At 44.2% G+C, this 27,487-nt stretch overlaps 1 protein-coding gene across 2 annotated transcripts; it reads left to right on the forward strand.

Annotated features, from left to right (window-relative positions):
- The first annotated feature begins 1,056 nt into the window (after positions 1–1,056).
- Positions 1,057–16,648, forward strand: APOLD1 (apolipoprotein L domain containing 1). Of its 2 annotated transcripts, none has more exons than XM_023226177.2 (2): positions 1,057–1,733; positions 13,829–16,648. In XM_023226177.2, the coding sequence occupies exon 2, from the start codon at positions 13,832–13,834 to the stop codon at positions 14,570–14,572; it is 741 nt and encodes a 246-aa protein (XP_023081945.1). In that variant the 5' UTR covers positions 1,057–1,733; positions 13,829–13,831; the 3' UTR covers positions 14,573–16,648. The 2 variants fall into 2 exon arrangements, with proteins under 2 accessions (XP_023081945.1, XP_023081944.1); XM_023226176.1 differs by lacking the exon at positions 1,057–1,733 and adding an exon at positions 12,471–12,558.
- Positions 16,649–27,487: the final 10,839 nt, after the last annotated feature.

Raw genomic sequence — 27,487 nt, forward strand, 5'->3', positions numbered from 1 at the left:
TACAGTAAGCTATGATTGCATCACTGTACTCCAGCCTAGGTGACAGATCCTGTCTATTAAGTAAATAAATGAAAAGTAGAAGAAAAGATTATAAAAATTAGAGGTGAAATCAATGAAATTAAAAATAGGAAATCAAAATCTGGTTCTTTGAAAAGATGAATAAAATCAATGAACTTCTTCCCGACTTAATACTTCCTATAAAGCTACAATAATCAAGACAGTGTGGTATTGGTGAAAGACTAGAAAAACAGACCAATAGAATAGAATAGAGAGCCCAAAGTGAACCCACATAAATATAGTCAATTGACCGTTGACAAAGGAGCAAAAGCAAGACAATGGCACAAAGATAGTCCTTCAGTAACTGGTGCTAGAAACCTGACATCCACATGCAGAAAAAAATGAATCTAGACACAGATCTTATACTCTTCACAAAAATTAACCTAAAATGGGTCACAGACCTAAGAGTAAAACATAAAACTATAGTAACTCCTACAAGATAACAGGAAAAAATCTAGATGACTCTGGTCTTCGTGATTACTTTTCAGATACAACATCAAAGGCACAATCCATGAAAGAAAGAATTGGTAAACTGGACTTTATTAAAATTAAAAAATGTTACTCTGCAAAAGACCCTGTGAATTGAGTGAAAAGGCAAGCCACAGACTGGAAGAAAATATTTGCAAAAGACATATTTGATAAAGGACTGTTATCTAAAATATACAAAGAGCTCTTAAAACTCAACAATAAGAAGAAAAAGAACCTGGCCAGGTGTGGTAGCTCACACCTGTAATCCTAGCATTTTGGGAGGCCAAGGCAGGCAAATCACTTTGGATCAGGAGTTTGAGACCAGCCTGACCCACATGATGAAACCTCGTCTCTACCAAAAACTACAAAAATTAGCTGAGTATGGTGGTGTGCACTTGTAATCCCAGCTACTCGGGAGGCTGAGGGAGGAGAATGGCTTGAACCCAGGAGGCAGAGGTTGCAGTGAGCTAACATTACACCACCGCACTCTGGCCTGGATGACAGAGTGAGACTGTCTCCCCCCCCCCCCCCCAAAAAAAAAGAAAAAAAGAAAAAAGAAAAGATAACAAAGAACCTGACCAAAAAATGGGCCAATGACCTTAACAGGCACCTCACCAAAGAAGACATTGGTGGTAAATAAGTATATGAAAAGATGTCCCACATCATATGTCAGTGAATATCATATCAGGGAATGCAAATTACAACAGCAATGAAGTACCATTACGTATTGATTAGAATGGCCAAAATCTAGAACTGACAACACTAAATTCCCTGACGAAGATGTGGAGCAGCAGGAACTTTCCTTCAGTTTCTGGTGGGAATCGAAAATGGTACAATGAGTTTGGAAGACAGTTTGGCAGTTTCTTACAAAACTAAATATACTCTTGTCATAAGATTCGGCAGTCATGCTCCTTGATATTAACCAAAGGAACTGAAAACTTATGTCCACACAAAAACCTGCACACAGATGCTTACCACAGCTTTATTTGTGATTGTCAAAAATCAGAAGCAACCAAGATGTTCTTCAGTAGCTGAGTGAATAAATGGTGGCACATCCAGACAATGGGACATTATTCAGTGCTAAAGAGAGATGAGCTCTCAAGCCACAAAAAGATGTGGAAGAAATTTAAGTGCATATCTGTAAGTGAAAGAAGCCAATCTGAAAAGGCTACGTACTGTGATTCCAACTACATGACATTCTGGAAAAGGTAAAGCTATGAAGACAGTGATCAAAGATCAGTGGTTGCCAGGAGTTAGGAGGGAGGGAGGGATGAACAGGTGAAGTGCAGAGGATTTCCAGGGCAGGTAAACCACTCTGTATGAGGCGATAATGGTGGATACATGTCATTAAACATTTTTCAAACCCACAGAATGTACAACACCAAGAAGGAACCCTAGCGTAAACTGCAGACTTTGGGCCAATGTAGGTTCATGGATTGTAACATAGGTACTGCTCTGTGGGCGTTGGTAATAATGGGTGAGGTTATGCATGTGTGAGGGCAGGGAGCGTGGGGTGTCTCTGTATGTTCCACTCAATTTTGCTGCAAATCTAAAACTGCTCTAAAAGATAGTCTAACAAAGCAAGATTGGAGAGGAAAATAGATTACATCAAATCATTTTCTCACCTAATTCGAAAGCAAATAGAGTTGAAAACTCAGCATAGAAACTATATTTTTTAAAAAACGGTTGGGTACAATGGCTTATTCCTGTAATCCCAGCACTTTTGGAGGCCAAGGTGAGAGGATTGCTTGAGGCCAGGAGTTCATGACCAGCTTAGGCAACATGGTGAGACTTCATTACTACACGATTTTTTTTTTTTCTTTAATTAGCTGGGTGTGGTGGTGTGCACCTGCAGTTCCAGCTACCCAGGAGGCTGAGGTGAGAGGATTGCTTGAGCCCAGGAGTTCAAAGTTACAGTGAGCTCTGATCATGCCCCTGCACTCCAGCTTGGGTGACAGGATGAGACCCAGTCTCCAAAAAAAAAAAGAAAGAAAGAAAACACACACACACACACACACACACACACACACACACACACACAAACAAGAAAACTAATAAAAGCAAATAACTAGAATAATAATGACCAACTTTCAGGGTGTTAGAAGATGCACCCCTTGCTTCATCATATTGCTTAATGTGAACTGACTGAATTCTACTAAAAATAGACTTTAAACAAAGTTAGAAAAGAAAACCAATATCCAACATTCTCTCGCCTATAAGAGGCATATTACAAATTAAACCATTCAAATAGTCTAAAAGCTAAGGGAAAGCTAAGATTTATGATGCCTCTGTAGCTACAAAACAAGCAGGTGTTATAATCCAGGCTGCAATACTGTTGTAGATGTCTGAGAACTCGGAAGATAATGACTAAACCTGAGAAAGGGCCAGACAAAGGTAATTGTTTCCCAGTATCCTGGAAGATAAGAGAATCTTTATGGCTACTGGAGGGATGTGGACTCAGCTGCAGTCTTTCTGGCACCAGAGGAAAAGGCATGTGGTAAACTAGACATTCTGTAATAGGGCCCATGGGGCAAACGATTCTATATTAATGATAGAGTGTAGGTTTCACTCACAGGATCCCAGGTGTTCTGTGCAGGTGTGCACACCTGTGGAGGAGGAAGCAGAGCAAACTTTAAACTGCCTTCTGTGGAACACATAAGAAGCCTGGGACAATTAAAGAGTTCCCAGCATCAGATATGTCCAAAAGAAAAAGCAAGTAAGATTAGCAAAGATACATGTTTTTTTTTCCCCTCAGCAAAAAGCAATGAAGGTAGAGTCTCCGTTTAAAAATAAAAATCAGATTATGAAGCAGTAACATTCAAAATCATATTATATTGAATTAAAAACAGGTAAACTGTTCAGTGGAATAGATTTCCTAGAAGTAGATGTTAACAATGGTAACAAATCAGTATAAGACTAACCAGCAATAACACATCTATAGAAAAGTGTGTTTCTTTAATATAAAATGATCAAAATTAAATTCATCTGAAGAAGAATTAGCACCTGCTATGCACTATATATACTAAACTCCAGGTGGGTCAAATTAGGCTAAATGTTTATTGTGGATATTTTCTTTTTACCTAACTATCAGTTTCCTTTTCCCTGACATAGCAATCCCACTGTAATTTCCTAGTGTGAAACGTCTTCTCCCTGAGTATATATGTAATGTTGGTGGGAAGGTCAAGTTCTTTTACCATCTCCCACTTGAAAGCTGAAGGCAATTCACCGTGCCCAGTGCAGACAGTAGATGGGCACTTGACCTAAGCTCAGCCAACCCAGTGATCACTCCTGGAACTTTGATTCTTAACCTGATACAAGGACAAAAGGAAACAGTGGTTTTTCAGTTTCATCACACAGGCTGTTCCAATTACAAAACGACCGATGTCCTTTCAGTTTCTTTGTTCTTTAGAGCTCCGTGGTCCTTTCCCATGCTCAAGTATGTTTCCTCAGTCTCATAGCAATAATTCGCTTATATTAGCCACAGCGAGAGTTTTACTACAAGTTGAGTACTCCTTATCCAAAAGGTTTGGGACTAGAAGTGATTTGGATTTCAATTTTGGCGGGATTTTAGAATATTTGCGTTATATGCTTACCAATTGAGCATGCTTAATTAAAAAATCTGAAATCCATAATGTTCCAGTGGGCATTTCCTTCGAGCATCACTCTAAAACCTGAAACTTAGCACCAGTGTGACGCCCAAAGGAAATGCCCACTGCAGCATTTCGGGTTTCAGATTTTTGGACTGGGGAACTCAACCTCTCAACCTGTATATCCAGATGGAGACTGCAATTCCAAAGAACAAACTGAAGAGGAAGAGGGTATAGGAGGTGGATGATGGTGTCCCAGTTAACCTGGAAATATCTTCTCTACAAGAAAGGTGTTTTTTGTTTTTCTTTGTTTGTTTGTTTGAGACAGGGTCTCACTCTATCACCCAGGCTGGAATGCAGTGGTGCAGTCTCGGCACCTCAGTGGTGCAGTCTCAATGCAACCTCTGCCTCCTGGGCTCAAGCGATCCTCCCACCTCAGCCTCCCAAGTAGCTGGGACCACAGGGGTGCTCCACCACACCTGGCTTTTGTGTGTGTGTGTGTGTGTGTGTGTGTGGAGATAAGATTTTGCCATGTTCCCCAGGCTGGTCTTAAACTCCTGAGCTCAAGCATCTGCCAGCCTTGGCCTCCCAAAGTGCTGGGATTACAGGTGTGAGCCACTGTGCTTGGCCGGGAAAGCATCCTGACAATGATCCGATGGTTTATATTTCTTCTGCTTGCTTCTCCCTGTGGGAGGCGTATACCTCTCTATCCCTTTGTTTATTTTATTTTACATTTTTGAGACAAGGTCTCGCTCTATTGCCCAGGCTGAAGCAATAGAGCAATAGACCATGGCTCACTGAAGCCTCACCCTCCCGGGCTCAAGCAGTCCTCCCACCTCAGCCTCCCAAGTAGCTGAAACTACAGGTGCACACCTCCTTGTGTGGCTAATATTTGATTTTTTTTTTTTTTTTTTTTTTAGAGATGGGTTCTCACTGTGTTGCCTAGGCTGGTCTCAAACTCCTGGGCTCAAGCAATCCTCCTGCCTCGGCCCCCCATAGTGCTGGGATTACAGGAGCCAGCCACGGTGCCTAGCTCCTACCCTTTAATGTTGGGTTGGCCACAACTCGATTGGCCAGTAGAATGTGAGTGGATGTGATGGTTACCCTGTCTGAGCAGCCTTAGGGATGATTAGCCAATTTTGCTTCCAAAACGTATTCTGTACTTTAGCTACTCCATTCCATCCTACCAACACTAGCCAAATCTGAGATAATTTCTGTCAACTACTTCAGTAACCTTCTAACTGTCTCCTGGCTTTAGCTGTGTACCTCTGAGACCGTCTTTCACACAACTGTCACACAACAATGTCAAATTAACCCTGTAAGGCCACAGATGAAAGCCTTCAGTGGTTCCCTCTTTCCCATATGGCACGGGAAAGCTGTCATGACTTGACTTCTACCTACCCCTTAAGCCTCATCCTTTGGCCTTCCCTGCTTCCCACTTTATGTTCAGCAACACTAAACACCCTGGACACTCCTCCATTCCTTTGTCTATTCTGTTCCTTTGACCAGCCTGCCCTCCTCTCTCTCCTAATTTTTGTCCAAATAACTTCTGTTTAACTCTCAAGATTCAGCTCAATGTCAGTGCTTCCAGAAAGTCTTCCCTAGTACTTCCTGGGCATGCACTTGCCTTGTGGTTTCTTGGTACCAGCACACACCCCTGGCACTTCTCCACAGTAAAGTTAAATGATATATTCTGTCTTTTTCTTTTCTAATAGATTTGCCATCTCCTGGAGGGCAGACACTATATCTTATTCAGCTTTTGGTCCCCAGACTCTAGCATGATCTATGGTACCCAGTGGGTGTTCAATACACATTAGTGGAGCTGAAATCGAACAAATTAAACATTAATATAAGAAAATTCTGAAAGCCTTCTGCCTCTATTCTTACAAAAGCTGGTGGCATTATAAATGGGTTCTTGTGGAAAACAATATAGCAATATATAACAAAAACGATGAAGATGGTCATTCTTGAGTTGGTATTTTCCCATGTGTGAATACTCCTCAAAGAAATAATCCAAAGGAAAAAAAAATGTACACAGATGTCCTGGCAACTCTAGTTATAACAGTGAAAAACCTGGAAGCAATCCAAGTGTCTAACAGGGAAATGACTAAGCAAACAATAGGATTATTACATAGCTATTAAAAAATGACAGAGGTGAGGACTATGTCAACGTAGACAAGTGGGTATCTATCTGCAGGAACGTTAAGTAGAAAAAACACAGGCTAGTGTTTAAACACTAGTGATTAAGGATGTGTGTGTACATTAACAAAGATTGGAGGCCAATTTGGAGAAATGAAAATGGCCGGACTACAGTACTTGTTGTGCAGTTCCACGAATTTTTGACAATAATACTTGAGATTCCATGCAATATAGATATCCTAGAAGTCTTCTGCAGAATAAGTATTCTAAGTTATACCAAGCTGTATAGTCCAAGAGAAAATTTTATGTTAAATTCTCATAAAATTGTTATAAAATACTGATATTTCTTTAAGTGAACAAAGTCTCGCTCTGTCGCCCAGGCTGGAGCCCAGTGGCCGGATCTCAGCTCACTGCAAGCTCCCCCTCCCGGATTTACACCATTCTCCTGCCTCAGCCTCCCGAGTAGCTGGGACTACAGGCGCCTGCCACCTTGCCCGGCTAGTTTTTTGTATTTTTTTAGTAGAGACGGGGTTTCACCGGGTTAGCCAGGATGGTCTTGATCTCCTGACCTCGTGATCCACCCGTCTCAGCCTCCCAAAGTGCTGGGATTACAGCACTTGAGCCACCGCGCCTGGCCTGCTTGAGCCGCTTGAGCCACCGCTTGAGCCACACCGCTTGAGCCACCGCGCCCGGCCTGCATTTTTCTTTAGTTAAATTCAACAAGCAACTATGAGAGCTTGACTATGTTCTAGAGCACTTACATTCTGGGGAAATTCACGAAATCATGGGCAAAAATCCTCAGGTGAATATGTGTTATTATTTTAATTTCCTTTTTTTTTTTTTTTTTGAGACAAGGTCTGGCTCTATTGCCCAGGCTGGAGTGCAGTGGTGTGATCTCGGCTCACTGCAGCCTCACCTCCTAGGCTCAAAACCATCCTCCCGCCTTAGACTCCCAAGTAGCTGGGACTACAGGCACGCACCACTGAGGCGCCTGCCTCAGCCTCCCAAAGTGCTGGGATTACAGGCATGAGCCACTGCACCTGTCCGAATTTATTTTTATTTTGATGAATGTACATATTAGAACAGATGACAAAGGAAAGTCTGCAAGACCTTTGGACAAAACCTCACATTCACAAGTTGTCTCAATTTTATTTTTTATTTTAATTTTATTTATTTATTTATTTTGAGACAGAGTCTGGCTCTGCCACCCAGGCTGGAGTGCAGTGGAGCAATCTTGGCTCACTGCAACCTCTGCCTCCAGGGCTCAAGCCGTCCTCCCACCTCAACCTTCCCAGTAGCTGGGACTGCAGGCGCAGGCCACCACGCCCAGCTAATTTTGTATTTTTTTGTAGAGATGGGGTTTTGCCATGTTGCCCAGGCTGGTATCGTACTCCTGGGCTCAAGTGAGTCTTCCACCTCAGCCTCCCAAAGTGCTGGAATTGCAGGGTGAGCCACCATGCCCGGCCTCAATTTTATATTTTTGATATCTCCAAAAGAGGTCCTATATTTAGTCACTGAGATATACTGTTAAGGATTAAAAGGAAAAAGCCATCATCATGTAACTTTAATCTTGTGCCACTTTTCCACAATATTAATAAAATGAATTAATATTTTATAAATCCTATGACTGTATTGTGAAAAGCAAAATATTGACGTTATAAGGTATTGCAATTAAAAGAAATAAGCCACAATTTTTTATATTCCATTATAGAATTTCTTCATTTTAAAAAATCAACTGAGAGGCAAGGTGCTGTGGCTCACGCCTATAATCCTGGCACTTTGGGAGGCCGAGGCGGGTGGATCACCTGAGGTCAGGAGTTCGAGACCAGCCTGGCCAACATGATGAAACCCCATCTCTACTAAAAATACAAAAGATTAGCCAGGTGTGGTGGCAGGCACTTGTAATCCCAGCTACTTGGGTGGCTGAGGCAGGAGAATTGTTTGAACCCAGGAGGTGGAGGTTGCAGTGAGCCGAAATCGCGGCATTGCTTGGGCGACAAGAGCGAAACTCCGTCTCAAAAAAATAAAAAATAACTGAGAGCCTCAAAAAATGAAAGTGGCCCAGGCCTTTCAAAGGCCTTGAGCATAATTATCACTTTATCTTTTTTTCTTTTCTTTTTTTTTTTTTTGAGATGGAGTCTCACTCTGTCACCCAGGCTGGAGTGCAGTGGCATGATCTCAGCTCACTGCAACCTCTGCCTCCCAGATTCAAGCGATTCTCTGCCTCAGTCTCCCGAGTAGCTGGGATTACAGGAGCCCGCCACCACGCCCAGCTAATTTTTTTGGTATTTTTAGTAGAGACGGGGTTTCACCATCTTGGCTAGGCTGGTCTTGAACTGCCAGGCTGGTCTTGAACTCCTGACCTTGTGATCCACCCGCCTCAGCCTCCCAAAGTGCTGGGATTACAGTGTGAGCCACCGCGCCCAGCCCACTTAATCTTTAAAATGTGATAGTTTTAAGTAGGGGCCTAAAGCAAATGGGTTGTTGATAACTATAGAAACGCCTAGGTAACACGGTCCTTTCCACTAGACTTACTATTTCTGCTGCCATGTAACAGGTGGTCAGAAAACTACCAGTCCTGACTGGGCGTGGTGGCTCATGCCTGTAATCCTAGCACTTTGAGAGGCCGACGCGGGCAGATCACCTGAGGTCGGGAGTTTGAGACCTACTTGGCCAACAATGTGAAACCCCATCTATACTAAAGATACAAAAATTAGCTGGGCATGATGGTGAGTGCCTGTAATCCCAGCTACTTGGCAGGCTGAGGCAGGAGAATTGTTTGAATCTGGGAGGCAGAGATTGCAGTGAGCCGAGATCGCACCACTGCACTCCAGCCTGGGCAACAGAGCAAGACTCTGTCTCAACAAAACAAAACAAAACAAAACAAAACTACCAGTTCCTAGAGCAGTGGTTCACAAACCCGGCTGCAGGTAGGAATCACTTGTATTTTCCCAGATCCCACTTCAGACCACTTGAATTAGACTGTCTAGGGCTGGGGCCTGAAGATTCCTATGCTTAAAAAGCTCTGTATCTCTTTTCCTTCCTACACTGAATTTCCTTATGGTTCGAGGACTCAGAATTCAAGCTAGTATAGCTAATGCCACAGTTCAGCTGCTTCAAGAGTTCAACACAGTGAGAACTTGTCTCTACAAAAAGTCAAAAAACGAGGCGGGAGGATTGCTTGAGCTCAGGAGGTGGAGGCTGTAGTAAGGCGTGATCGTGCCATTGCACTCCCACCTGAGTGACAGAGCGAGACCCTGCCTCAAAAAAAAAAAAGAGTTGAACAGATCTGAAGGCTAGTTTGAGGGCCAACTACCGTTTTCAATGTAGTCTCTCTAGGGTGATGTGTTGGAAGTGCCCAGAAAACCATTTAAAAAAGAAGTTTGAGGATGTGGTCCACACACTTTTTTGGGGAAACTGACCACACAGAACTTTTGATCAAAATGCCTTCATTTTTTCCTAAAATTTCTTATTGTGTCTTTACTATATGAAATTAATGCTGGCTGGGCATGGTGGCTCATGCCTGTAATACCAGAAGTTTAGGAGGGCAAGGCAGGCAGATCACCTGAGGTCAGGAGTTCGAGACCCGCCTGTCCAACATGGCAAAACCCTGTCTCTACTAAAAATACAAAAATTAGGCAGGTGTAGTGGTGCGCACCTGTAGTCCCAGTTTCTTGGGAGGCTGAGGCAGCAGAATCTCTTGAACCCCGGAGGCGGAGATTGCAGTGAGCGGAGATCATGCCACTGCATTCTAGCCTGGGTGACAGACTGAGACTCTGTTTCAAAAATAAATAAATAAATAAACAAACAAATAAATAAATGTAAAAAATGCTGAAATGAAATTGTTAAGTTCAAGTGTTAGTTCTTATAAACAAGGTGAAGTATGAGTTGGGTTTTTTTATTTGCTTTTTTTTTTTTTTTTTTAGAGACAGAGTCTTACTCTGTTACCCAGGCTGGAGTGCAGTGGTGTGATCTTGGCTCACTGCAACCTCTGCCTCCCAGGTTCAAGTGATCTTCCTGCCTCAGCCTCCTGAGTAGCTGATACTACAGGTGCGTGCCACCACACACAGCTAATTTTTTTGTATTTTTAATAGGGACGGGGTTTCACCATGTTGGTCAGGCTGGTCTCGAACTCCTGACTTCAGGTGATCCACCAGCCTCAGCCTCCCAAAGTGCTGAGATTACAGTGGTGAGCCACCGCACTCGGCCCCAGTTGTTTTTTGTTTTTGTTTTGTTTTTTTTTTTGAGACAAGGTTTCACTCTATCACCAAGGCTGCACTGCAGTGGTACCATTATAGCTCGCTGCAGCCTTGACCTCTGGGGCACAAGTGATCCTCCTGCCTCAGCCTCTTGAATAGCTAGGACTACAGGTGTGAGTCACTATGTTCCGCCAATTTTTAAATTTCTTGTAAAGATGGGGTCCCATTATGTTGGCCAGGCTGGTCCTGAACGCCTGACTTCAAGCGACCTTCCCTCCTCTGCCTCCCAAAGTGCTGGGATTATAGGCATGGGCCACCATGAGGGGCCAAAGTACCAGGTTTTTATGGGCAGTAAAACTTTAGCCCAAACTATCAATGAACTCAATTTTTTTTTTTTGCCTCCATAAAGAGGCAAATACAAAGGGTTTTCAACATAGAGAAAAACAAATTCCAAGAGATGGGTTGAGGTCAGTATACATGCTATCTATTCTCCTCTACCTTCTGGTTCTTCATCCTACCTCTGGACGATGATGTTGATGCTCTGAAGAAGACCCTCTATCCCAGCAATATTCCTCATCTATAAAATAAAGATTTAATTGTGTTCCTCTAAACCCAAAACACACAAGATGATGTCCAGGGAAGTTAGAGGAACATATGTCAGCTGAAGAATTAGGGGTATGTTCCCTGCTGTCTACCTCCCCAATTCACCCTGGCCCGCATCCCATTTGGAGTGACCGTGTCTATGGAGACAGAGGAGGATGTTCTTCCACTTCTAACCTCAAAAGGACACACTGGAGGCATCTAGATTGAGGTTACAGTTATCCTTTCAGGAGCTGTCAGAAGAATATTTGGAAGTAGACCAAATCTAGAATAATCAAGTGTGAAAGGACTACGGTTGTGAGTAGTAGCAAATAGTACTGTTGCTACTGCTGCTACTGTTGCTATACTGTGTTGATAAATACAAAGTATAGTCATAAAGGTGGGGGATTGAATCATGCTCCAGAATGATATGGCTGTTAAGGCTTTCCAGGTAAGCCAGACAGTTGAGATAATCCTTATTCAAGTGAGAAACGAATTTGGCCCTCCTTATCAGGAGGAGAGGGTTAGAAGGATGATGGATGGATTTGGGGCCATATAGTAGGACTGAATTCCTAGGCTGAGCTCCGACGACCTCTGAATGCCCCAGAGATATCTGTGTTCCATCTGATCTGGTCTGCAGCAAGTCCGTGGAAGCTACACTCACTTTTTCCTGTGAATTGTCAAAAAAATTGCCCTTCAGCCCATGCCTCGCTACCCTGTAGACAGAATCCACTCATTTCCCTGTCACATGGGCTACAATTGCTACTTCAAATGAAAACCTGGGAAGCCAGTTCCCTGCTGTGGTTGAAAGCATATAATTAGCTCCTCGTGCAAGCTGACCCCACTGATTTTTCTGATGCATGTGGCCTAGAGTGTGCCCTTTCTGAGACCTCCAATGTCTTCTCCACAGCTGGGGATGCCCAAAACTGCATGCAGCACTTCCTGCGGGTGTGGCCTTGCATTCTTAGGGCTACAGGGTACCCGCCACATGCCAAATGGATCACAGGCTCCAGCCACTCACAGATTCACAATGCTTTTAAAAATACAGCAGTGGAGTATGAGTGGCTATATCAGATATGGGGGTTTTCCCCTCCTCCCTTTTCTTTTAAAATATGATTTTGTAATGGTGGCCTCAAGAAACACTATAATTGGTCAGCCTGGGGTGCGTTTGAAGGCCTTCCCTATGGCGTCATTAGCTATTCTCAGGAAAGGCAGGGTATCCCCCTGGGAGAATGACAACACACTTGTTTCAAGTTAGGGAAGAGCCCGTGGTTCTCTTCCTGCGTTCAGGGGAAAGCGAACACACAATGTTCGTTTCCTAAATACGGGATGTGCTGTGCTGGCAGGTCATTTTCCACCATGTCACGTCCTTCTGGATGAAGGCAGCAGGGGTCAGGACAGGAAATGGCAAATTCTCAGAATGAGACAAGGCTTTCCCAGGGCAGCCATTGGTTCTCTGGGACTATAAAGCACACTCATCCAGAAACAGCCTCAGATTTTACTTTCCTGGAGGCAGACAGAAGTGAATGGTAAGTGGGGAACCCCGAGGCATACATTTGGGATGACTTTTTCTCATTTTCTCTTTTTACCTGGAAAATTACCCCTGGTGGGTTGGATTATGGAAGCATGGAAGTAAAATTAAGTCCTATGAGTAAGGAGATCAGGATTCTAGACTGGGCTCTGTGAAGAATCAGCTGCTTCTAGAATCTGATGTCTGATGCAGGCAATTCTTCCAGATGAGAATGATTTCTGCCCTGATAGCTCAGTTTTGAAATGCTCTATTTCTATGGCTCATTTGCCACTTCTAAGAAGTTCCTAATAATGAAGACTACAGTGGACATGAAGGTGGGAATCTTGGCAACGAGGATGAATGTACTTTGCCCCCAAGATGTACAACTTGTTAGTATCTTTGTCAGTCATCTTCAGTTGGCTTCAACGTGGTATAAGTTGTTGAACAAAAATTTTGGCCACTTTATTTTATTCAACCATTACTCATTTTTAAAAGAAAATGTTCATAACAAAGAGACATAATGGTATTAATTTAATGTAACTGAGTTTAAATTAAGCACCCAGCAAAGATTGATGTTTCTGAAGATCTAAGGAGCCCTAGTTAGAATAAACAACGCAAACCTCACTTGAGGTTTGATTCTAAGAAAAGAGCCTGGAAGAATCACAAGCAGAAGAGTTGCTTCAGGCAAGCATCTAACTTAGATCAGTTTCTTCTGCTTGGTAGAAAATATGATTTTTGAGGTTTTGGTGACGTCTTTTTCATTCATTAGAGAGAAAAGTGTGTTGCAAAACTCCTAGGATCCAATTTTCATATGATGAAACGGCTTTGTAAACTGTACAACCCACCACTTACAAAGTGTTATCTTTTTTTTTTTTTTTTTTTTTTTAACAAAGTGTTATCTTAAATAGAGCAAAGGCCTCAGTATTGGAGAAGTCTTCTAATACCACGCCCCTCCCAGTTTAAATTTTATTTAACACATAGCTGATGAAACCCATCCTTAGCGTTCCCTGGGAGAGAAGCAGAAGATAGCATTATTCCTATTTCCATATGCAGAGATAAGGTCCTGAGAACTTGTGTGGCTCCCCTCCCCCCCCCCCCCCCCCCCCCCTCCCCAACACAGGTCTTTGAGAACTTGATTCACTATCCACTGGAAATAGACCCGTTCCCCTAGCCGGGCAGTGGCTGCTCCGCTGAACTCGTGCCAACTTCCCGCTGGCGTCCGGGCAGCAGGGAGGGAGCGGCGGCTGGCACGGAGACTCCAGGCTGACCGCGTGTCTGTGTCCCCGCAGGGAATGGAGAGGCCGGCAGCCCGACAGCCGCAAGGGCCGGACGCACTGAGGAGCTTCCAGGGGCTGCTGCTGGACCGCCGAGGCCGGCTGCACGGCCAGGTGCTGCGCCTGCGCGAGGTGGCCCAGCGCCTAGAGCGCCTGCGCAGGCGCTCCCTGGTGGCCAACGTGGCTGGCAGCTCGCTGAGCGCAACGGGCGCCCTCGCAGCCATCGTGGGGCTCTCGCTCAGCCCCGTCACCCTGGGGGCCTCGCTGCTGGCGTCGGCCGTGGGGCTGGGGATGGCCACAGCCGGAGGGGCTATCACCATCACGTCCGATCTCTCGCTGATCTTCTGCAACTCCCGGGAGCTGCGGAGGGTGCAGGAGATCGCGGCCACCTGCCAGGACCAGATGCGGGAGATCCTGAGCTGCCTGGAGTTCTTCTGCCGCTGGCAGGGCTGCGGGGACCGCCAGCTGCTGCAGTGCGGCAGGAACGCCTCCATCGCCCTGTACAATTCTGTCTACTTCATCGTCTTTTTCGGCTCACGTGGCTTCCTCATCCCCAGGCGGGCGGAGGGGGATACCAAGGTTAGCCAGGCCGTGCTGAAGGCCAAAATTCAGAAACTGGCCGAGAGCCTGGAGTCCTGCACGGGGGCTCTGGACGAATTCAGCGAACAGCTGGAGTCCCGGGTCCAGCTCTGCACCAAGTCCAGCCGTGGCCACGACCTCAAGATCTCTGCTGACCAGCGTGCAGGGCTGTTTTTCTGAGAACATCCTTTCCCCCTAATGACCGAGGCCAGCAAATCATCCCCATGGGATGCTCCAGATTTTGTAGCTCCCTTAGGAAAACACCAAGCTGGGTTAGGAGCCAAAGGCAAAGGATGAGAAAAACTGGTTTTGAAGTGGGTGGGTCCCCACAGCCCTTCTTTTCCCATCACTGTGACATCTGCCTGGGCTTGAGTGCTATGGACTTTTCAGTTGTGTGATCCTAGTGGAAGAATGTGACCCCAAAACTCTTTTTCCTTTATCAAAACCTTTCTGTCGAAACACAGCTGGGCAGGCACTCCTGTTTGAAAGTTATTTCGGGGTCCCTGACCCTGCCCTGGTGGCTTGACCTGAGACTGGACAGAGTGCCACCCTCTGGGCCCTCTCCAAGTCCTACTAGTCTTTGAAGTCCTCAAAATGCCCGTGAGAGAAGGCATTTGCCTCTCTTCCAGAATGTCTGACAAAGAACTCCAGAATCCAGAGCAAATCAGCCCTCCTCTAAGCGTTGTAGGACACTTCAGAACCCAGAGAGGGCCCTGGTGTTGACATGTCCTCCTCTTCCCTTTCCCTTCAGCTTACCCACTCCCAGATGCAGCCTGGGTATGCAGTAGGCCTTTCCTGAGTGGCTCCCAATCCAGTCCTCCAAGTACTCAGAGAGAAAGCCCGTTAAACCATCATCTAAGTCCTGCTCCCTCACATGAAGAAGCTGAGGGCCCCATAGATGGAGCGACTGCCAACTTCATTTCCCGACATCATTGTGTTCAGAAGAGAGTGATGGGTTTTGAGTTAGACAGTCCTGGGCTTGAGACAGGCTTTGTCACTACTGTGTGAGCGTAGCCACCTAATCTCTCTTTGACTGTGTAAAACAAAGATTATAAAACCTCATCCTGTTGTGAGATACTAAATGAGCCAAAGTACCTAGCATAGTGCTGGCTCATATAGTGTAGTCCCTGGAATGGCAGATTAACACCACCCAGGAACTTGTTAGAAAGGCAAATTCTTGAACACAACCCCCCTGACTTATGGAATCAGAAACTCTGGATGTGGAGCCCAGCAACCTGAGTTTAAACAATTTCTCTCGGTGGTTCTGTGGCACACTAAGGTTTGAGAACCACCGCAACAAATGCTAACTTCTAATCCCCTTGATGAGCTTTCACGAAGTTTCACGGCTTCTCTAGGGACTCCATGGTCTTCAGAGTTGTTCACAGATGACCAAGGACAGACTGTGTCCCAGAAGCCAAAATGAGAGAGAGCACCCGTAGGTGCATCCTGGGGCAGTGTCTCACCGTATGAACTAAGGGATGTAACACTATAAGCCCATTAGAGGGCAGTGTTCCCCACCTATTGTAGAAACTGGTACAAAAGGAATGTGAAGTTCCTGAAACTGAACTTTCTCTGTTACTACCTTCTCTGAAAAGCGCCAGTCCATGTATTTTTTATTTATTTTACGTTTGTAATTTAAGTATTGTTTATTGTTTGCATTTAATTTTATTTAACCACCACATTTAGAAAATAATAAGAGCAAGTTTCTAAATGGGAGACTGCTGTGGCTCTTTGCAAGAGATGAGATTAAGTTTGAGTTTCTAAGGCAGAGCATGGGTTGGAAATAGCATTGCTTTCCTTGAATGTCTCTCTCCTTCAGGGAGACTTTTATTCTCTAGTGTTTTAAGTGATCCTTTTAAGTAAGTGTGGAGAGTTTGAAAGAGCAAGAGCAGGAGCTGAGTTTAAGCTTGTAATGGAGGCTTGCATTGTGGGATATATAACTGAGGAAGCATATTTATCCTGAGGGTATTTTGCCAGAAGATAACACTTGACCTGGAAAAGGAACCTATTTAGTTCAGGAAAGATAAAAAGTTTAGAGGTATGTGAAGGAAGCACTTGGACCTTGCAAGCCTGATGTCCTATCAAGTTATGTCTTATGGGTGACAGACAAAATAACCTGTCTTATGGTGGTGATGTGTTGCATTTTCACTTTGGGGTCTGTAAGAAACTGTCAGCGAGAATGTATACAATTCCTCCAGTTTCCATTCTTAACAACCGTAATGTTGAAAAATAAGTTGAAAAGTCTTTGGGACCATACATGCAAAAACTGTGCCTCTGTTATTTAATTATTTAAAATTCTGTAAGTGTACCCAATCTGCCCCCACCCTTCCCAATGATGGCAGTATGTCTGAGGAAGTATAATTTCAGTGCTGGGGTTGGGGAGAGGAGGTGATGTTTCTGTATTTTTATTTTTCCTGTAAATTACAATTGGTCTGTATTGGTCTGGTTTATTTTGAAATTTATCTTGGTTTATTTTCAAGCTGGTGTCATCTCCTAGACTGCTTCACCCAGATACTAGCATTTTTTTTTTTTTTTTTTTTTTTTGAGATAGAGTCTCACTCTGTCACCTAGGCTGGAGTACAGTGGTTTGATCTCGGCTCACTACAACCTCCGACTCCTGGGTTCCAGCGATTCTCCTGCCTCAGCCTCCTGAGTAGTTGGGATTACAGATGTGCAGCGGCACACCCGGCTAATTTTTTGTATTTTTAGTAGAGACAGGGTTTCGCTATGTTGGCCAGGCTGGTCTTGAATTCCTGGCCTTATGTGATCCACCCACCTTGGCCTTCCAAAGTGCTGGGATTACAGGCATGAGCCACCTCGCCTGGCCAGATGCTAGCATTTTAGATCACCGGGATGTACTTCGCATTGTTAGTTGTGTTATGGCATAAAGGTACAACCATTCCCTAACTCTATCTTTTATTAATGCTTAAGTTTAAGTTATATTCTTCCAATGCCTGAGCTATTCCCTAGAAATAAACTGGGCACTTCTGGAAGCAGAAGCCCTAACAGCAGCAGCAAACTTTTTCTGTCATTAGAATATTTTGGGTGTATCAAATTTCTGTACTTTTGAAGATATGATTTCAGTGACCCACTTTATTTCTAAGGAAGAGTGTCTACTTTGGAACAATGCTTTGCACATAGTAGGAACTCAAGAAATGCATTTGAATAATTTAATTAACTGTTTAGCTATCTTAATGAGAATTTGTTGATAACAAAAGATCATCCATCCCCTTATGTGTGAGTAAGATTGGAACCTCTATCAAGATTTAGTCAAGTTCAGTTAGATTGATTCTAGAAACAGATATTTATTTATTTCTTTTACTGGGATGTGAATAAGGCTTTTCCTCAAGGCCTTCATTCTATAAACAAACAGGTTGAAATGGTATGTTGTAAAAGAGAAGAAGGGGGAGGGATATTTAGATGATAAGTGTACTTCACAAAAATGTCAAAGTTTGAAAAATAAGTATGTTTGTTCTAAATGTTTAAGTGCTTCTCTGTTAGGTTCCAGGGTTTGCAATCATTTGAATTGTTTTGTTTCACAATAAAGGAGATTCACTGGGTTCTGCATTTTTAAGGATTCAATAAAACTGCTCCATTAAAAAAGTAATCCTTAGCAAACATTCGGATCCTAACTGCTTTGATGCACTTGCCCTCCGGCACCTGTCATTTCCAATATGGTAAGTGTCAAAGTCAAAAGTATTTACTGGGAGAAAAAGGAGAGGAGTGGCTGTAGAAATCTCCCTAAATCAGATATGTCAAGCAATCAGCCAACATGGTATATTTCTCATTCAATATTTTAGTGTGAATTGAGACACGAGATAAAGACATTGTGCAGAGATAAATGGGGATACAGTTAAACGTAGCAACTCTTGAGTTCATTTTTTTCCCACTGTAGCAAAATTAATGCTTTCTCTTTATTGAAATAAATTGCTCATTTCTCAAACTTTTTTATCTTTCTGTAATTAATTTCATAGTTCAATGTTTCTTTGTGTATGAATTAGTAACTTTGAAAAAGGGTAGATGTTTAATCATTTTCACTTAGAACATTCAAATAAAACTATATGAATCAATTTTTTAAAGTAATCAACGCATATACAAGAATTCCCTTATTGCCTGGAAATCGGACCTCCAGCAGTCTCAAAATGTTTGAACAATTCAAAACTTGTGAACAACTCAAAACATTTGAATAATTACAACCTGGAAAGGAATTGAAAGGAAACCTAGAATCAGCCAAATTAGCCTTCGCAAAATCCAAACACTAAAGAGAGGTAGGCAGAGAGGGTGAAGGGCAGCATGTATATCAGGAAAGCAAAATTTTCCCGTAAATATCTGGGGGACTTCACCTTGCAAGCCCCCGATCTTGACCATGCAAGGCAGGCTGGGAAATGTAGTATTTTTAGCTGAGAACAACGCTGCCCCCAATATACCTCAGATTCTGTTGGTAAGAAAGAAAAGGAGGGTGATCACTGAGTAGGGGTCCAGCAGTTTAAACAAAAAGCCTGTTGTGGTTGCGGCAGCCAGTTGGGAACAACTGCTCTGGAGATGACCTCACTATCTGAGTGCCAGCTGCACCTTGGAAACATTCCTGGGTCTGGAGGCTGCACTGTTAATGACTGTACAACCAAAAAAGGCTGTGTTGGCAGGCCCCTGAGTGTTTGCAGAGGCCAGCCGCAAGCTGGGATCCTATCTTTGCTGAAGCATATGGTATTCCTGTAGTAACAAGTGTCCTTTTAGTTAATTGCAATAAATCTCTTGTTGAGTTGACAGGAGGTTGGGATGTTACTTTTTGCTCCTGGCAAACTCATAAGAGGGAAAGTAAACCCTGCTGTGGTCTGGAATAGGACAAAGAGTGAGCCCTTAGATCTGAAAACAATCTCTTAGCAACCAGAGAGCTGTTAGGAGAGGGGAAATCGTGCTGATGAAGCGCGACCCATCTAGGGTCCAGGAATGCGCATTAGGGGTCCTCGGCACCCCCAAACCTGACTAGCATTAGCACTGGGTTGTGGAGAGAAGGCCCTCCAATGTGGTCTTTGCCTGCATGCGTACAGATTGTCTATATGAAGCTGTATCTGCAGAAAATAATGTTTAATCCAGTTTTGTATTTACACTATAACCCCAGAGGCAGAAGGGCAGGCAGGCCTGTGACCTGATTTGCCCTGAGCTTTAGCTATGGGTCACAACCAAGGCCTCTGCCTCCCTTACACACAGGAGCAGCCAGATCCTGGCCTCCTCCAGCATTTGTGTGAATACGGTTGCCAAATTCACCAAAATAATTATAATTGGGAGAAGCTTTTTGTGTAGATACAGCTTGGGGTAGGGGTGATGTCTAAAGTCTTTCTTTTAGGTGAAACTTCTTTTTCTAGGCTCCCTGACTGATAAGCAGACATTTCTTTCTGCCCTCACTTTTTATTAAAACTGCACTCTTAAAATATCATTTAAAAACAATATTTTTTTCAGTGCTTAAATAAAATGACATTTCAATAATATCGAACATACATGTGGAATATTTAGCAATAATAATAGTTAACATTTATTGAGAACTCACTAGATACTGTTCTAAGTACAATTTGACCTACATCATTTCATTTACCTTACAAAAATCTTACGGTGTGCACACTACAATTACCCTACATTATTAGGGAAAATAAGGAATTTGAGAGGTTGCATTGCCAGCATGAGGGCCCTCAGAATTTGAATTCTGGCAGCCTGACTCCAGAGTTATGCTCTTAGCTTTTCTTTTCTTTTCTTTCTTTCTTTTTTTTTTTTGAGATGGAGCCTTGCTGTGTCACCCAGGCTGGAGTGCAGTGGCGCAATCTCAGCTCACTGCAACCTCCGCCTCCTGGGTTCAAGCGATTCTCCTGCTTCAGCCTCCTGAGTAGCTGGTATTATAGGCATGCGCCACCATGCCCAGCTAATTTTTTTGTACTTTAAAAGTAGAGATAGGGTTTCACCATGTTGGCCAGGCTGGTCTTGAACTCCTGACCTCAAGTGATCTACCCACCTTGGCTTCCCAAAGTGCTGGGATTACAGGCATGAGCCACTGTACCCATCCAGTGCTCTTGGCTTTTCTGATTTTTTTTTTTTTTTTTGAGATGGAGTTTTGTTCTTGTCGCCCAGGCTGGAGTGCAGTGGCATAATCTCAGCTCACTGCAACCTCTGCCTCTCGGTTTCAGGTGATTCTCCCACCTCAGCCTCCCGCGTGGCTAGGATTACAGGCGCCTGCCACCACACCTGGCTAATTTTTGTATTTTTAGTAGAGATGGGGTTTTGCCATGTTGGCTAGGGTGGTTTTGAACTGGCCTCAGGTGATTCACCTGCCTCAGACTCCCAAAGTGCTGGGATTACAGGCATGAGCCACTGTGCCCATCCAGTGCTCTTGGCTTTTCTGATTTTTTTTTTTTTTGAGATGTAGTTTTGTTCTTGTCACCCACGCTGGAGTGCAGTGGCATAATCTCAGCTCACTGCAACCTCTGCCTCTCGGGTTCAGGTGATTCTCCCACCTCAGCCTCCTGCGTAGCTAGGATTACAGGTGCCTGCCACTATGCCTGGCTAATTTTTGTATTTTTAGTAGAGATGGGGTTTTGCCATCTTGGCCAGGGTGGTTTTGAACTCCTGGCCTCAGGTGATTCACCTGCCTCAGCCTCCCAAAGTTCTGGGATTACAGGCGTGAGCCACCGCACCCGGCCAATCCCAGCACCTTGGGAGGCTGAGGCAGGTGGGTTGCTTGAATCCAGGAGTTAGAGATCAACCTGAGCAATATGGTGAGACCTCATCTGTACAAAAAATTTTTAAATGAGCTGAGCATGGTGTTGCACACCTGTAGTCCCAGCTACTTGGGAGGCTGAGGTGGGAGGATCACTTAAGCCCAGGAGGTCGAGGTTGCCCTGAACCGTGATTGTGCCACTGCACTCCAACCAGCCTGGGGAACAGAGTGAGAACCTGTCTCAAAAAAAAAAAAAAAAAAGTCTCCTGGCAGTAACAGTTTCATCCAGGATGAGTAATCTTATGCCAGTAGGCTAGTCAATAAGAAAAAAAATAAAATATAGCTTTGCAAGTCACTAGTATTTATAATAAACAATGTGGGTGTGATTTGAAAGTTATAAAACTTCTGCTCTGATCATAAAAACCTATGTACAGGCCGAGCACAGTGGCTCACACCTGTAATACCAGCACTTTGGGAGGCTGAGGTGGGAGGATCAACTGAGGTCAGGAGTTCAAGACAAGCCTGGCCAACATGGTGAAACTCCGTCTCTACTAAAAATACAAAAATTAGCTGGGTGTGGTGGTGGGCACCTGTAATCTCAGCTACTTGGGAGACTGAGGCAGGAGAATCACTTGAACTTGGGAGACAGAGGCTGCAGTGAGCTGAGGTCGCGCCACTCCACTCCAGCCTGGGCGACAGAGTGAAACTCTGTCTCAAACAAAACAAAACAAACAGAAGCCTATGTACAGAACGATATTTTGTGATGCTCCCCGAAATCTCCCAAACATGGCAAGATTCTTGTGAACAAAACACCTGAAGTGGAAGGACATGATTTATAAGAACTTTTTGCTAACTGTAGATGTACTGGAACTGAAGATATCAGTAGAGACGACACAGACAGGAATGAAGAAATTACTGGTCTAACAGGCCTATCCAGACCTGATTTTAAAACCTCAAAAAATGAAACTTCTTGGGGTCATTCCATCGAAACGACTACTGACTCTGCTTGTCAAATTTCTTCCTGTTAGGGGTGTGTACTCAATTGCAGCCTAGTAGTTATGGACTAAAAGTGTTGGAGCCACGTGGGTGAGTAGATAGGTATGAGCAGGAATAAGACGTTGGGTATCATAAACTATTCAAAATCATAATGCTTTGTGGTTGATTTGATTTTAACATTGTCCCCTGAGGTTTTGCATAGTAAACATATTAGTTACTTAATTTTAATTCTTTCTACCTTCTCTGTAGCATTTGACTTTGCTGAATACCCAATTCTTTTCCTTTTTTTTTTTTTTTTTTTTGAGACGGAGTCTCACTCTGTCGCCAGGCTGGAGTTCAGTGGTGAGATCTCAGCTCATTGCAACCCCCACCTCCCGGGTTCAAGCGATTCTCCTGCCTCAGCCTGCCGAGTAGCCAGGACTACAGGCTCGCGCCACCACACCCGGCTAATTTTGTATTTTCAGTAGAGATGGGGTTTCACCATGTTGTTCAGGATGGTCTTGATCTCTTGACCTCGTGATCCGCCTGCCTTGGCCTCCCAAAGTGCTGGGATTACAGGCGTGAGTCACTGCGTCCAGCCAAATACCCAATTCTTAAAATACCCTTTCTCTTGAATTCTGTGACACCAGCCTTTCTTATTTAGTTTCCTTGACAGCTTTTTTTTTTTCTCCTCCAGTCTTAAGGTTCAAGTTTCCCTGAACCTCAGACCCAGGCTGCCATTCCCCTGAACCTGTCACACAGCCCCTCACTGAGCATGTTCGTTTCCAGGGTCTCACCAGTCCTGCGTGTTGGTATGGATGAAACCAGCTCTAAAGGATTATTTGGGGTCAAGTTGAATTTGGTGGGTACTATGTAAAATGAAAACAAATGAAATCATTGACTGAATGAAAAAGGTTGCAGGAAGAGTGCACCAAAACAAAGGCCCTCGCTGCATTCCTACCATGACATTCCTCCCATTAAAGTGCTAGACCTGACTCCAGCCAGATGCAGTCTTGCTCTAATCTGAATGTCTAGGAGCAATCTGTGTCTCTTATACAGACTTATCACTTGATACATTTTATTAAATATATACGTGCCTACCCCAAGGCTCTTAAGGACAGAAACCACATCACAGATATTGTTAAATCTCCCAGTGTCTCTCCAGCTCCCGCCACAGGAGATGCCCAAGAGCATTTATTGACTGAACAAGCACTGTTTATCCTTATGGATACGCTGGCATTGCTTCTCAGAACATCTGAAGCTAAATTTCTCTGTAAAACTGGCCCAGTTTCACAACTCTTCTACTTCTACCAAAGGCAACATCAGTCTCCCAGTTGTCTACCTGAAAATATCATCATCTTCAAATCTTTCCCTTTCTTACTTCTCTGATATACTTTTCTTTTTTTTTTTTTTTGAGACAGGGTCTCCCTCTCTCACGTGGGCTGGAGTTCTGTGGTGCGACCACGGCTCACTATAGTCTCAGCCTCCCACCATGATCCTCCCACCTCAGCCTCCTGAGTAGCTGGGACCATAAGTGCTCGCCACCATGCCCGGCTAATTTTTGTATTTTTAGTAGAGACGGGGTTTCGCCATGTTGCCCAGGCTGGTCTTGATCTCCTGGACTCAAGCAATTCGCCTGCCTTGGCCTCCCAAAGTGCTGGGATTACAGGCATGAACTACCACTCCTGGTTACTCTAATAGACTTTTGCCAAAGTATTTCCTTCCCATTAAATGTATCTCCCGTCCATTTTGATCCATTCCACTGTTACCACACCCATGTAGGCTTTATCTCCTAACACCTACAATGACCTTCAGGCTGTTTCTTCCTGATTCCAACTTCTTTCTGCTCAGATTCACCCTACTCTTCAATCCTTGATTCATTTACATAACTCCCAGATTTCTTTATATTCCAATCGAATGGAACATAGCCTTATCTAAACCTTGACTCTGAATTTGAGTATACATCCCAAAGTGCTGGGATTATAGTCGTGAACTATTGCACACAGCCTAATTCTGTGGTTTTAATGAGAAAATGATGTTGTCGTCTAGTGACTTTCAAAACAGGCTGAGTCAGGAAGAAAAGGTCCCAGGGTGGTAGTGCGGGGAAGCCTTGGGAGGGGAGGAATGGGGAAAGAAGAGAGAGAGAAGCAGGAGTCGGCAGGTCACGTCATCACTAGGAGAATTTCCTCCATGAAATTGAAGGCTTAGTGCTTCTGATTGACTTGGAGAGAGGACTTGAACCACCACACACCACCAATGCAAACTGGCTGTACGGCCTTTAATGATGGGAAACAAGAGCAGAGAAAGGCAATTGCATGTTGAACCTGATGTCTTGACTCCAAAGGCTCTTCAACGTGTGCAGTTGTCATAGAAACCCAAGCCCAGCCCTAGGCTGGCCCTAACTCCCTTGCTAATGCTGTAGGGTTTGTAGTTGAGTTGACAATGAACTTCCTAACCTTAGAAGAGCTTTCCTCACCAGAATGACCTCCTTTATAAGGGATGTTATCTAAAGAGGGGAAGACTTCAGAGTTATCTGGGGCACCACGTTCCACCTCCCCAGCATGGCCAGTTCTGTAAGCTTTCTAATCAAGTTGGTCATCCACACTGACCTCTCAGAAGAGGATGGGCTGGAAATGGTGGCTCACACCTGTAATCCCAGCATTTTGGGAGGCCAAGGGAGGAGGATCACTTGAGCCCAGGAGTTTGAGACCAGCCTGGGAAACATAGCAAGACAAAAATAGACTCTACAAGACTACAAAAAAAATAGAAAAAAAGTTAGCCAGGTATGGTGGTCCACACCCGTGGTTCCAGCTACTTGGGAGGTTGAGGCAAGAGGATTGCTTCAGCCCAGGATGTTGAGGCTGCAGTGAGCTGTGATTGTGCCCCTGCACTCTAGCCTGGGCAACAGAGGGAGACCCTGTCTCAAAAATAAATAAAAAGAAAAGGATTGGACTGGAAGACACTATTTCCTGTGGTGTGAAGGAGATATTAACGGAGACATCTTTTGTTTGGTGATTTACAGTTAGGTCAAGTTGAACCTTGTCCTCACATCCCTGCTTTATACATAGAAAGTTGTTGTGTCTTTTTTCTTTCCCAAGAATGAGCAATCTTGGCCCAGAGTAATAACCTGTTTCTAGAAGCTCAATTTAGTGTCCTACTTCTTTTACACACAGACGTATGATCTTTCCACATCACAACTGTGGCCTCATCTCTCCTTTTCTTCATCTCTTCCCAACACACACCCACAGACACACAGATATTCATTCATGCAACAAAAGATTTATTGAGCGCTTACTGTATGCTAGGTATTTTTCTAGGCACCTAGCATGGAGTAGTAAACAAAACAGTCAAATATCTCTGCCAACAGGGAGTTCGTATCTATTGATGGTAGAGAATGCAGACAAAAAAAAAAAAAAAAAAGAAGAAGTAAATATCAGCCAAGCCTGATGGCTCATACCTGTAATCCCAGCACTTTGGGAGGCAGAGGTGGAAGGATTTCTTGAGGCCAGGAGTTCAAGACCAGCCTGGGCAACATAGTGAGACCACATCTCTTAAAAAAAAAAAGAGAGAGAGAGAGAAGCAGCAGAAGAAGAAGTAGACACCTAGTTTGTGAGATGGTATGTATTTTTTCCCTATAACTTCTGTAACAAATTACCAAGAATTTAGTGGCTTAAAACAACACAAATAATTTATTATCTCACCGTCAGAAGTCTGATGCAATTGTAGCTCAATGGGCTAAAATCCAGCGATCAGCAGGGCTATGCTCTTTCCTAGAGGTGATAAGGGAGAGCCTGTTTTCTTGCCTTTTCTACACTCTAGAGGCTCCTGCATTCCCCGGCTTGTGGTCCCTTCCTCCATCTTCAAAGCCTGGAATGACGGGTTGAGTCTTCTCACATTGCATCACTCTGACATCCTCTTCTGTCTTTTCTTCCACTTTTCAAGACCCTTTGACTACACTGGGCCCAGTCAGACAATCCAAAATAATCTCCTTATTTTAAGGTCAGATCATTAGCAACCTTAATTCTATCTGCAACCTAATTCCCCATTGCCATGTAAGATAACATGTTCACAGACTCCAGGGATTGGGATGTGTGCATCCTCGGGGGCCATTGTTATTCTGTTTCCCACATGTTCATAAGTGCCATGGAGAAAAACAAAGCAGGGACAAGGGAGAGGGAGTGCTGCGGGGTGGGGGGGTGGAGAGGGGCTGGAAGTTCTCAATGACAAGGGATGTTTGAGTGAAGAGCTGAAGTTGGTGTGAGAGAGAGCCATGAGGGTATCTGAGTGTTCCAGGCAGAGGAAACAGAGTGCAAAGGCTCTGAGGCAGAAGCATGCCTGCTATGTTTTTTTGGTGTTTTTTTTAGATAGAGTCTCACTCTGTCGCCCAGGCTGGAGTACAGTGGCACCATCTTGGCTCACTGCAACCCCCAGCTCCTGGGTTCAAGTGATTCTCCTGCCTCAGCCTCCCGAGTAGCTAGGATTATAGGTGCACGCCACCATGCCTGGCTAATTTTCTGTATTCTTAGTAGAAACAGGGTTTCACCATGTCAAACCAGGCTGGTCTCAAACTCCTGACCTCAGGTGATCCACCCGCCTCCCAAAGTGCTGGGATTACAGGCATGAGCCACTGTGCCGGGCCATTTTTTGTATTTTTAGTAGAGATGGAGTTTTGCCGTGTTGGCCAGGCTGATCTTGAACTTCTGGCCCCAACTCCTGGCCTCAACTCCTGGCCTCAAGTGATCCGCCTGACTCAGCCTCCCAAAGTGCTAGGATTATGGGCGTGAGCCACCATGCCCAGCTGACTTATGTTTTCAAAGGACCCCTTTCTGCTATATTGAGAATTGACTGTTGAGAGGTGAGAATCGAGGCAAGAAGACTAGTTAGGAGGCTACTGCCATGACCCAGGTCAGAAATGTTGGTGGCTGAGAGTGGAGAAAAGTAGTCGGATTCCAAATATATGATGAAAGTAGACCTGCAGGACTTGTTGACAGATTGGGTGTGGGAGGTGTAAGAGAGGAGTTCTGGCTTGAGTAATTTAGAAAGATGACATGGCTATTTCCTGATGTGGGGAAGACTGTGGGAGAAACACATTAGGGAGGAGTGGAGTCGGGAGTTGAGTTTTAGAGGTATTAAGTTTGAGGTTCCTGACATATCCTAGTAGGCAGCTGAATATATGGGTCTGGAACCTAAGGAAGGACTTAGAAGGGAGATATCAATTGCAGAATCCTGAGCAAGTAGGTGGTATTAAAAATCATAAGACTGGATGTGGCCACTAAGAGATGAGTGGAAATAGGGAATATAGAGAATAGGTCCAAGGATTCAGCCCTGGGTACTCTGACATTTAGGGTGGGGAGTGGGCGGGAATGAGGAAGTACTAGCCAGGAAGACTGAGAAGGAGCAGCCAGTGAGACAGGAGA

Source organism: Piliocolobus tephrosceles, chromosome 10, assembly GCF_002776525.5.
Source record: "Piliocolobus tephrosceles isolate RC106 chromosome 10, ASM277652v3, whole genome shotgun sequence".
Classification (NCBI taxonomy): Eukaryota; Metazoa; Chordata; class Mammalia; order Primates; family Cercopithecidae; genus Piliocolobus; species Piliocolobus tephrosceles.